Source organism: Galeopterus variegatus, unplaced genomic scaffold (genome assembly GCF_000696425.1).
Source record: "Galeopterus variegatus unplaced genomic scaffold, G_variegatus-3.0.2 Scaffold2101, whole genome shotgun sequence".
Lineage (NCBI taxonomy): Eukaryota > Metazoa > Chordata > Mammalia > Dermoptera > Cynocephalidae > Galeopterus > Galeopterus variegatus.
The window spans coordinates 56,611-68,977 of record NW_007728212.1 but is presented as its reverse complement, the minus strand read 5'-3'; the positions used below and the strand labels follow the sequence as shown (position 1 = coordinate 68,977).

Here is a 12,367-nt window from a genome sequence, read left to right as displayed (position 1 = left end):
AGGGATTTCTGATGGGTTTTAGAAAGCCCTTGGAAACAGTTCTTATTTCAGACAAGCAAACATGAGCCCCCCTCCTTTGTGCCTTTCCCAGCTCTATTTTCTCTGAGTCAAACAGAAAGTGATTTCATCAACTTTCACAATATGTATCTTCTTTAAGTGTTTATTTATCTCTTCTCACAAGAACATAAGGTCCATGACTATGAAGCTTGTCAACAGTGTTCATTGCTGTAACTTCTGAACCCAGAAGAATGTCCATCTCATTCCAAGTAGATGCTTGACAAATGTTTTGTAAATAAATGTTAAAATATGGCATAATATATTTCACACTATGCAGATGGAAATTGTACCGGGTGTCCCAATACAAGATATCCCATGAAATCTAAAAAGAATAGGAAAGCTATCACTAGTCTTCAAACAAGATAAATCCTTCACAAAAAAGAAAAGAAGGAAAAGAATTGCGACTTTAACTTGGGGCAAAAATAATATAAAACACGGGTTAAGTCAAAGTTTAATTCACATAAAGTTTAATCAGCCAAGTTAATGAAAATAGCAAAAGTTTTGAGTTTGTGTATGGCAGCAGAAATTTAAATTTTGATGCAAATAATACAGTATTTGGTGTTTCCATTATTGACAAGCTATGCTGCAGAAAGAGCAATCGCGTTAAATCTTAATTCATCAGGATCACGTTCCATAAACTTCTTGCAAACTTCTATGGCATCCTATGGGAGGAAAAAAAGTACAATTTTCTGGTTTAGAAACATATGTTTTACTTACAAATGATCAATAAACATTTCATATTTTTCTAATTCATACTAATTTTAAATTGCAAACTTCTTTCCCAAATGAAAAATAAAAAAGACCAGAAGAGTAAACAGTTTTTGCTTGGTACAAAAGCATAAGATATAGTAAGTACTCTTTTTTAAAATGCTTTTAAGAAACTTTTATCCTGAAAATTACATATTTCATTGATTCTAGGCCACATCATTTGTCCCTATTTTAAAATCTCTAAAATCAGGAACAGGATACAATTGATGGTATATTGGATTCAATGAAATATGGGATATACTGAGCAAGTCTGTCAATACTTTTTCAAATTTGACACTTGTTCGCACAAAGAGCTCTGGAAACCTCTTAATTTGTTATAGATTTTTAACACTAATTCAAATTTTTCCTTTTGGATTTTCTAAAGAGAGCAAAGGCAAAAAAGCATCCAAATATAGAGAAAATGTTATACAAGTGATCTTTAAAGATGTTTTAAAGATGAGAATATAAATAACACTTAAAATGAGCCAACAGGTTTTATTGTTACCTCTAATAAAGTTTCATCACTAGTTTCTCCATGGTTAATTGGAAATGGTTTGCGCCCATCTGTGAAAACAAACAGTTGAGTTAAATGTTTAGCTGCTTTTACAAGATAATGTACTTTCAACTTCCATGTTCCTTTTCCCATAGTGAGGCAAGAAAAGTTAAAAGATATTTTAAATAATATATCCTAAAACAAATTTTTTTTTTTTTGGTCCTTTTTTGAGACCGGCCACAGCGCACTCAGCCTATGAGCACACCGGCCATCCCTATATAGGATCCGAACCCGTGGCGGGAGCACTACTGTGCTCCCAGTGCCACACTCTCCCGAGCGCGCCATGGGCTCGGTCCCTAAAACAAATATTTTAAATGTGCAACCTATGACTTTTTTTTTTTTTTTTGTCTTTTGTCTTTTTCCGTGTCCGGCAACGGATCGCAACCCTCAGTGTTGCCCCCGTACCAGACCGGGGACCGGCAATGGGATCGCAACCCTCGGTGCTGCTCCCGCGCCTCGCTCAGCCAGTGAGCGGGAACCGGTCTGTATGTGGGATCCGAACCCTCGGGCGGGAGCGCCGCCGCGCTTCCCAAGTGGCGCACTTATCTAGTGCGCCACCAGGCCGGCCCCCTATGACTATTTTTTAACATTAAAGGTTATTAGAACTTTGCTTCCATGCTTGAAAGCCTAAATTATCTTCAAAAACAGAATTTATTATAAATAAATATTAGCTTTAATTTCCTGAAAAGAATATGCAAAATTAATAATGGTCAATTTTTTTTTAAGTTATGACCCCAGTTTTTACCCTTAGAAATTAAAAAAAATTTTTTTTACTTTATAAGCCAAATTAGATATTAAGTAAGACTGACATATTTATGCCAATGAAAGGGAGCCACAGTGTCATTCATAGCTTATATATTACTACTATTAACTGTGTACCACCAATGCAGTCATATAGAGCAATAATTCAAATAACCTAGGATTATTTTACTGATCACCAAACTAATTAAACAAATTCACAGTCACCTTAAATAAACTAGTATTTTTTCAATATTATGAAAACAAAAAAGTCCAGAATTATATAAACCCATGCTAACCCAAAGCTAATTGATACTCTACATTCAAATTTGTAATTTCAGACGTTTTATAAGGGGCACTTCTTCAAATTCAATCCGTAAAACACACCCCCTTCTATAATCCCATGGTTTGTAAGCACAATAAAAATTTCTGAATCAATATGAAATTACCAATAAAAGCTTTTTTTCCCAATATGCAACTGGAAAGAACATTACAATAAATCAATGATATTAGATAAGAATTAGAAGTAGATGTAAATGAATGTTTTTTAATATATGGAGACAGAGAAATAGATGTAATTGTGTGCACATGTATACCGATATTCACACACATGAGTGTGTATAATACATAAAAATATTTCCTAGCTCTGTCCTCTGAGAGGGCCTAGAAGCAATGATATCTTAGTAACAATGAGCTCATCCAGCACCCAGATCTTGGCTCTAAATACTATTTTCCACTAAAAGGAACAACAAAAGAAACACTTCTCCTTGGAGAAGTGCATGAACATAGAGCTGGGAAACAAAAAATTAAAGATAAGCCTGACATCTTGTTTCACCTGAAAGAAAGCATTCAAAGAATGACAAGGACATAAAAAGGACACAAGGGCCAGCATGAAGAGGTTCCCTTCAAAAGCCAAGTCTGGGATAATCTGAGAATCAAAATATGTGACATAATGGATTGTAACCTTTTAAGTAAAATATAAACCCATGAATTCATTCTGACATAAATGATTACATGAATGGGAGGAAAAGGAAAGCTTCTAATGTTGGAGGTATTTTTTTAAAAGACATTTGGCAATCATCATAGCAATAATCGATTCAGTCAAGAATTATCAATATATGCTAAATCTGGTGATTAAAAGCTTGATGAGAAACTGCATATTTACATTGTCTCAAAGTATCTCCTGAAAAATATCTATTCATTACTTAGTAATAAGTATTACATTACTTATTAACTTTATAGTGGAGAAATCATACAGATACCATCTAAACCAAGTAACAAAAGTTAACATCACTAGTAATGAGACAAATTAACATCCTATGTCTCCTGATATACGCACTGAGAAGAATACAGCATCACTTCTGTGGTATTCCTGCCAAAAAGGCATAAATCATGAGGAAATATCACACAACTGAAATTGAAGGTTAATCTCAAAGTAACTGCCCTGTACTCCTAAAAATAAATATCAAAGACATGAAAAACAAGAAAAGATTGAGGAAGTGTTCTGGATTAAAGGAGACAAAGAGGGGCCGGCCCGGTGGCGCATGCTACAGTGCGCTGCTTGAGAGCGCGGTGGCGCTCCCACCGAGGGTTCGGATCCCACATACAGACCGGTTCCCGCTCACTGGCTGAGCGAGGTGTGGGCGCAGCACCGAGGGTTATGATCCCGTTGCCGGTCCCGGTCCGGTACGGGCGCGACACTGAGGGTTGCGATCCGTTGCCGGACACGAAAAAAAGACAAAAAAAAAAGGAGACAAAGAAACATGACAACTAAATTTAACACACGACCCTGGACTGGCTCCTGAACCTAAAAAGGACATTATTGTGATAATCAGCAAAATCTGAATGGGATCTGTGGATTAGATGGTAATATTGGATCAGTGCTAATTTCCTGATATTGATAGTCATACTGCAGTTACATAGGAGAGCATCCACTTGTTTTGAGGAAGTACACACAGAAATATTAAAGGATAATAGGGCATCATGTCTGCAGCTTATTTTCAAATGGTTCAGAAATATTACCTGTATCTGGGTAATCTGGGGGAAGGGGTCTATGAAAACTCAGTATGCTATTTCTATAACTTCTATGAAAACTTAAAATTATTTCAAAATGAAAATTTTTTAGATGTTTCAAAGTACTCCTGTTACTTCAGGTAGACAATAGTTCATTAACAGTTTTTTAACCTGATTGTTCACTCAATTCTGAATTCCACCTCTAAACCCCAAATACTCTAATTTATCCATAAGGAGTCGTTATATCTGTTTTAAAATAAGTACTTCTTCCCCTCTAATATGCCAGGAACTATATGATGCCACAAGGAAAAGAAAGGGGTGATAACAAAAAGAAATAACTCAGTCCTTTTCAGCAGTTAACTTTACAATTTAGAAGGGAATAAATATAGTAAAGACTACCACCATCCCCTGTTAAAGAATGACCCTATAGAAATTATCTTGCACCATGTATATAATCATATAGCCTTATTTTTTTTAAAAGGTTACTTTGAAATGTTTTTTTGTTATTAAAAACTGTATACTATGGGCCGAGCCCATGGCGCACTTGGGAGAGTGCGGCGCTGGGAGCGCAGCAGCGCTCCTGCCGCGGGTTTGGATCCTATATAGGGATGGCCAGTGCGATGCGCTCAATGGCTGAGCGCGGTGCAGCCGGTCACAAAAAAGGACAAAAAAAAAAACAAAACTGTATACTGTTCTCTTAATCACTGGTTGTTTTTTTTTTTTTTTTGTCCTTTTTGAGACTGGCCGCACCGCACTCAGCCAGTGAGCGCTGTGAGCACACCAGTCATCCCTTTATAGGATCCGAACCCGCGGCAGGAGCGCTCCTGCGCTCCCAGCGCTGCACTCTCCCGAGTGCACCACGGGCTCGGCCCTTAATCACTGTTTTGTATTCACTAACTCAATACTCTTCTTGCTCAATTTTCCTTTTTTATTAGGTCCACATCAGGGTTACTGCCAGTTTCTCTTGCAATGAATCAGCAACTGACCATCTTCATTTGTCTAGTAACTGTTCTCTATGACATCTCAAAGATTATGGCTATTCTTTACAACTCTGAAATTCTTTAAACTACTGTAAAGAGTCTAATCCCAATGCTCCTCTAATTCTCTATCAACCATATTGATCATTCTTCTTTGATAAAGAACACCTAAACCAAAGAAGACCTCAGTAGTTCTTTCTTTCCGGAAGTTCTTATTTCAAATCAACTTTAAAATCCTTTTGTGTTGATGATGGCATGCTCCAAAAGAACATCATTCTTCATATGTAGTGTATCCGTGATACTTGTCTTTCCATTTTTTTTGGTACAGGTATCAAACCCTAGACCTTGGTGTTATCAGCACCACACTCTAACCAACTGAGCAAACTGGCCAGCCCTGTCCTTCCTTTTAACTGCCCTTTTAGCCTCTGAGCTCAGAGAGCTATCTAAACAGTCAAACTGAGGTTTTTAGATAACTCTTTCCTTCCTGATAAGATTATCAGAGATTTTTTTTTTTTAGTCTAAATATCTTTTAGATGTTATTGTTTGCTCTTTAAGTCTCTCATTCTGAAAGTCATCATCACTTCTATAGTGTCTGGCTACAGATCACATTTATCTTTTCTTTGGCCTTTCCTAAATCTACTTTATGGAAGTCAACACAATGTGTCTGGTCAGTCTCAGCACTCTCTTTACTTCTTCTACTAGTTATTCTTTATTATTCAAAACTCAGAGTAGAAACTCTGCTTCCAGCAATCAGTCAGACATCTGAAGTCCCCAATCACTGTTATACCTTATCACTATGCAGATTTTGTAGACTGAATTAGCAAAGCACATCTTCCAAACTGTTCCATAGATCTGTTATATACTCCCATAATGATGACTTCTTTTCATTTTAGTTTGATTCCTACACAAATCACTCTACCACTGTAGACAACTCTCAGGGTTGTACATTTCTATAAGTACCCTGTTCTTTTCCTTGTCCCCTTTAATACAGGTTTCTTTTTAATAAAGTAAATGATTCTGTTGCTGTATTCCAAACAAAAAAAATTCACCTAAATTTTACAAATCACAGTCACAATCTGAGTCCTTTAATAAGCTAAGAAAAATGAAAGTGGCAAGTTAATATAAAGATAGCAAGTGAGAACTCAGAGAACCAAAAATCATGCTATGTAGAATTACTGAAAAGGACTTCTCTTTTACTGTTTGTTTATTTGGCCCTTTTAACACAATAAAATCCTTGTGGAGAAAGATATGAAGGACTCATAATAAGTACTGTATACCAATTACAAAAAAATTAAGAAGTTTCTTCTGTCTGAATAAATCAGTTAAAATTATGTGGATTTCCTCCAACATGACCTGAAATAGTCCACCTAAAATTAAACTTAAAAGAAAAAGAGCAGATATCAGCCAAAATACCAAGTAATTAATCATGGGTATTTTGACATAAAACCAAGGAAATCATTGCCAGAAAAATACAGGCTCCTGTAAAGCCTTTTAAAAAAATCAGGAATACATAGGGACAGTACAAAAGCCTGAAAACTAGTGATACTCATTACTGAATACAAAACCTAGTTATTATGAATACTGCACCATGTTTTAAAACTAAAGCCAGTTCATCCAGATGTTGATAATAACTAACTCAGTAATTCCGTAAAGACTGCCAAAGTGATTTACAGAAGTTTTCTGTAATAGTTTTTATTTTCTTATTTTGCTAAAATGCAAAGGTGGTATGAAAACATTCTTAAATTATAAGTTGCTTAGACATGAGAAAAATTTATTTCTCGTAGTAAAAAATCTTAAAAGGAAAATTTCCATTGTATTAACTCAATTTTATAGGGCAATCAATTAATTTAAGCAAACACAATGGATAACAACAGTCCTATTTGTCACAAACAGAGACTTTCCCATTTACCATTTCTCTCCCCAGCATAAATTAAAATAGTTCTTACCTAATTCATAGAGATGCCCATCTACATGAACTAATGCAATAAAATGAAGATCTACTTTTTCATCTATATTTGGTACCTGGAATAGGAGGGAACAATATTTATTATATAATTAGTAGTCAAATCAATCAAGTACATATAAACACATACAAATAACATCAAATAGCATGAGAACATTTATGCAATATAATTCAAAGTTTAATCTTTGATATTGTGGACAGTGACCATGCCCGTGTTTGTGAAAATGTGCTTGTCCATCAACAAGGAAAACTCTTTCTTAGTCTCAGCTGATCTAAAGACCAAAAGTCTTAGTCACCTTGGAAGCCTCAGCACCTAGCACAATGCCTGGTACCTAATGCGTGCACAATGCATACTTGTTGAATGAAATAAATGCTTGAACTGATTTGTGTAATTTTCAAAATTTGAAATAAAAATACTAAAAAATTTTTAATAATGCATAAACAGAGTTAAAGAAATTCTTTTCAAGTTAAATTTCAAGACTTCAAGAAAGAGTTGTTCCCTTAATGACTTGAACTTGATAATCTCATGTTTTGGAAAATGCAACGGAAACAGTCTAAAATAAGTATCTTTAATCATTCTAGATTCAAAAAGTTTAAAAATGAATAGATGCAGGAAAGTAGCCCAGAAGATTAAAAGGGGGGGAAAGAGAAGAACATATTAAAGTATAATTAACTGTAGTCAATGATTTTTCTCTTGCTTTCATTGACTCTTAATGACAGTTTAAAATTAAAACTATACCTATGTTTTCTTAGCTTACCAAATTCAGTTTGTATGAGCAATATCTACACTTCTCAAACTTTCAAATAACTTTTGCAAAGTCAATACACTGATTAACTGTCATTTTCCATGATCTGTAGTAACTACTCAGCAACACTAATATGTGTTAGCTATATATGAAATCTAAATGGTTTGAAATGAAATACAATCACCATTAAATGCAAGTAGAACACAAATTTTAGAGGTAAAAGTTTTTAAGAGGCATAAATCAAATTATATATCATGTTACTTAACATCCTTTAAGTAACATAGATAGTATCTTAACTCAAAAAATTGTACTTTTTGTGCCGGCCCGGTGGCGCACTGCTACAGTGCGCCACTTGGGAAGCGTGGTGGCACTCCCGCCGAGGGTTTGGATCCCACATACAGACCGGTTCCCGCTCACTGGCTGAGCGAGGTGTGGGAGCAACACTGAGGGTTGCGATCCCGTTGCCGGTCCCGGTCTGGTACGGGCGCGACACTGAGGGTTGTGATCCGTTGCCGGACACGAAAAAAGACAAAAAGGGAAAAAAAAAAATTGTACTTTTTTTACCCTCAAGTAATTATATATCTTCAAGCAGATGTAATGTAAAGTTTCCTCATGCAGAAATTGAAAGATACAAAATAAACATTACTATTTTGGATTTTCAGAATGCTTCTAAAACATTTACCGTGACTCATCTAATCTCACATTCTTCAGAGATTACTTCCCTCAAATTATGAATGGAAGAAATCCAACAATAACTAATGTGGCAAACTAGCTCTTCCTAACTTTAAACTAGAACTAGAGAAATTCACAGTTGGCAGGAATCGAGGTCATCTAGTTTTATTGTTGCTCCAATTCTTGATTCCTTTCTACCACAGCTCCATCTTGTGGTAGCCCCTCCAATGGCAGAGGACTTCCACTAGATTTCGAGGCAGTCTGTTCCACTGTTAGACAATTTCATTACCATTATTCCTTATACTGATGCTAAAATATGTATGCTAATTCCTCTTGAACATGGTATTTTTTCAAATCCTTAAGGACAGTGATAATGAGTTCCCTTCCTTTCCTGGTCGGGGAATCAAAAAATAATAGTGATCACTTAATCCAATACTCTCATTTTATCAATGACTAGAAGAGTCCAATTTTTCAAGACTAAACCTAGGCAATTCTACAAACTGTAAATTCAATTCTATAACAAAAATGCTAGAAAGAATTCCTTTTTCAACCAAAAAAGGGTCTTGTTTTACTTATTTTAATATAATTTTCCAATGAGATATCAAGTATTTTAAATCTTTTGAGTCATGTTTTCATAAGTTATTAATTACTTTAACATCATCTCTTCTTAAGAATTATACATCTTATAGCTTCTACTTTTCATATTTTGCCAGTATACACAACTGTGCTAGAGGTAAAAGTAGTACAATTGTAGTCAGAGAACTGAATATGCATCCAATCTCTGTGAGCCTTGGGCTCCTGTCAGTTTTGAGGTTTAAAGGGGATGCATGAAAGTGCTTTGTAAACTGTTAAGTGCTATATAAACCTCATGTATATTATATTAAAAATAATACATTATCACAAATGTAAGCTATTACCAATTCTAGTGATCCAAAATTTTGCATCATACCTTTTATGCAAAAGTGCATACTAAAACCACAAAACTCTAAAGAGGGTATGAAAAGCCTTAGAGCTATTATAAAAGATAAGTAAAGCTTAAAACTTCTAAGCCTTCCACAAAACCTCAGTACCAGTTATGAGCCTTTTCCTTTGGTTAACTTCAATTAGTCTGTGAGTCTAATATCTACAATTATTCCAATTGTTTGAGAATTATTCCAATAAAAACAAAAATAAAAAGCAAATTCCAGCAAGTTTTCTGTTTGAAAAATGGTCAAAAAATAGGTACACAAAGGCAAAAAACAGAGGCCATAGATTGTATTATTTTTGCCTACATTTTTTATACTGTTTTCTTATATATGTAATTTAAAATATAACACTTCTTAGTTATGTCAAAGAATTTAAAAAGTGATATAACAAATTATAAATTAAATATTAAATATAAATTTTGCATAATAAAAAATATAGTTTAATGTATAATTATATAGCATTTAATATATACCGGGCACTGTTCTAAGTGCTTTATATGTATTGACTAGTTAATCTTCATATAAATCAAATAAGACAGACAATATGATTATATTCATCTTACTCTCAAGAAAACTGAGGCACAGAGGCATTAAGTAATATGTCCTAGGTCACACAGTTAGTAAGTCATGAAATCTGGATTCGAACCCAGGCAGTGTGGTTCCAGAATCCATGATTTTTAACCACTATGCTATGAAAATATTTATGAACCTATAAGGCAATGGAATTAATATAAAGACTGACATTACATAAAAACATAAAAAACTGAAAATGCCAAATTGTATGACATGTTCATTGATATTTAGAATATTTTTTAAGTACAAAGGAAATTATTCATATTTAGAATTAAATCAGTTGTGCTCAGGTCAAATTTTACAAATTTAGGATTTTACCCTGATCATCTACTCACACTGTATTTCTCACTGTGCAAAACTGTACGGCACAATAAGGCAGCAACAAATATCAAATGGACGAATAAAAATAACAAATGATGTTGTGACCCTATGAGGATAACAAAATAGAGAGAGAGAAGGAGAGAGAGACACCAGTTTGTTGATACTAAGCACAAATGGAAGGCTATTTGATGACCATACTGATATTTGGTAGAAGCAAATGTTTAAGAAAAAGTGCCAAGACTTCATAGTTTGAGTATTGCTTGAGAAAGGTAATTAAGTGGGAGAAAAGAATGTTTGACAATGGCTTTTAATTATTTTTAAACATTAAATGTATGTGTAATGAGACTTCCACTGGCTTCAAAAGTCATGCTGATTTATAGAAATGTCAAGTTTCTCATAAATGTATGGCACACACCAAAGTTTTCAAAGACTGGATGTCTAGGTAGGCTTTGACAGACCAGTCATTGCCTTTAATAGTCTAAAATATCAGAATGACAAGAGCTGTAGTTGCTTAATTCTGCAGTTTCAGTTATAAGAATTATTAGAATTCCATCGTCAACCTCAACTTTAAGGCAATTAGCAAGAGTACAAGAACAAATGTACTTTTTAACTTTGCTGATATTATTTGCCTACAAAAAAGAAATCATAAATTTTGTGGAAAGCCTACATTAATACACAAGGAAAAAATCTTCACCTCCTACTTGGAAAAGATCTTTAGAAGTCAAATAGGCAGGGAAGATTGGATCAAGATTAAACCAAGTACCTGAGCCACCTCAGGGAATAAAATAGCTTAGATGAAACACCCTACACCATGAAGGGTTTAAATTGAGGATAGAGTAAGTAAAGTGACCCCAGAGCATGGCAAGAGACTAAAGTCATGCTCGGAAACATGAAAAAAATAAAGTTTTAGATGGCAAAGAACTCAGAAGGTACACAGCATTTGTTGACCTGAGTCAACTAAATGAAATCAGAAAGCTGAAAGGTAAGAGAACACATACTCACTTTAACAACTGACAAGAACTTAAACATTATCACGAATATTGATCAGCACTCATCAAAAGGCAGGTGCCCTTATGCTGGCAGGATATGGAGTGAAAAGATGGATGTTCACCAAGGCACTGGTGAAAGTCAAGCTAGACTGCAAAACATAGAGGTATGTTTGCAATCTTTTGGGGGGAGAAAAAGTTAATGGTTGAATGACCCAAGAGAAAAGCACTTTGAAGACTGAAGGCATTTAAGAAAGAAAGAAAAAAAAATGGACTGCCCTTGTCACTGGAAGAAGAGATGGAAGATTGACTAAACTTACAACAGAATGGAGACCCAAAGATGGCAGGCGTAAGAAGGGTCGCCAGCGACGAAGACGGAGAGATGGACTGGTAGCCTTTGCAGGGCCTACATGGTTACGTTTGACCCAGGGCAGGGATGCATGGTGACACAATGATGAGGACTTCGTTCTGCAGTGGCTAGAATGAGGCTGTGATGAGGATGGCGAGGAGGACTACATAATTAAAAAAGAGAATATTTTACTTAGACCACGTTACTTACTGGGTGATCATTTACTCTCAAAAGCAACGTATGGTCATATTTGTATTCATATGGTCTGGTACTTTTAATAACCATAATCTAGTAAAGGATCATATGTGAATACTGGCTGAAAGCACATTAAGTAGATACATATAACCAAGTATCAGGCTATGTGCCATAACGTCTATGAGTGCACATGTCAAATATTTACATATCCTCACCTCACTTGCGTAGTGCAGTCTCATGAAACCTAATATTTAAAAGCCACTTAAATGGAACTGTTATATTAAATTGTTTTAAAAAAATGTAACACACACACAAACCATGTAACACATACAAAGCACACAAAGAATAACAGGTAGAAGAAAAGTGTATGATAGGCACTGGTAAAAAGAATTCCTTAGAGGAATGAGCTATAAAGAGGAAACAAAAAAGCTTTAAAATATAAACGAGTGAAATTAACCACTCTGAAGCTGATGACCTAAATAAACTATCCTCTAGATACTTAGGCTGACAAA

At 34.9% G+C, this 12,367-nt stretch overlaps 1 protein-coding gene across 2 annotated transcripts in view; it reads right to left on the bottom strand.

The window, feature by feature from the left end:
- Positions 1 to 491: 491 nt before the first annotated feature.
- Positions 492 to 12,367, bottom strand: part of UCHL3 (ubiquitin carboxyl-terminal esterase L3 (ubiquitin thiolesterase)) — a 45,075-nt gene continuing 33,199 nt past the window's right edge. Inside the window, exons 7-9 of one of the 2 annotated variants that reach the window (XM_008580449.1) lie at positions 7,032 to 7,107; positions 1,310 to 1,368; positions 492 to 719 (exon numbers count right to left, since the gene is read on the bottom strand). In XM_008580449.1, coding sequence (XP_008578671.1) covers positions 636 to 719; positions 1,310 to 1,368; positions 7,032 to 7,107 — 219 coding nt within the window. In that variant the 3' untranslated portion in view covers positions 492 to 635. The remainder of the gene's footprint in view (positions 720 to 1,309; positions 1,369 to 7,031; positions 7,108 to 12,367) is intronic. The other variant, XM_008580450.1, reaches the window with a different exon arrangement.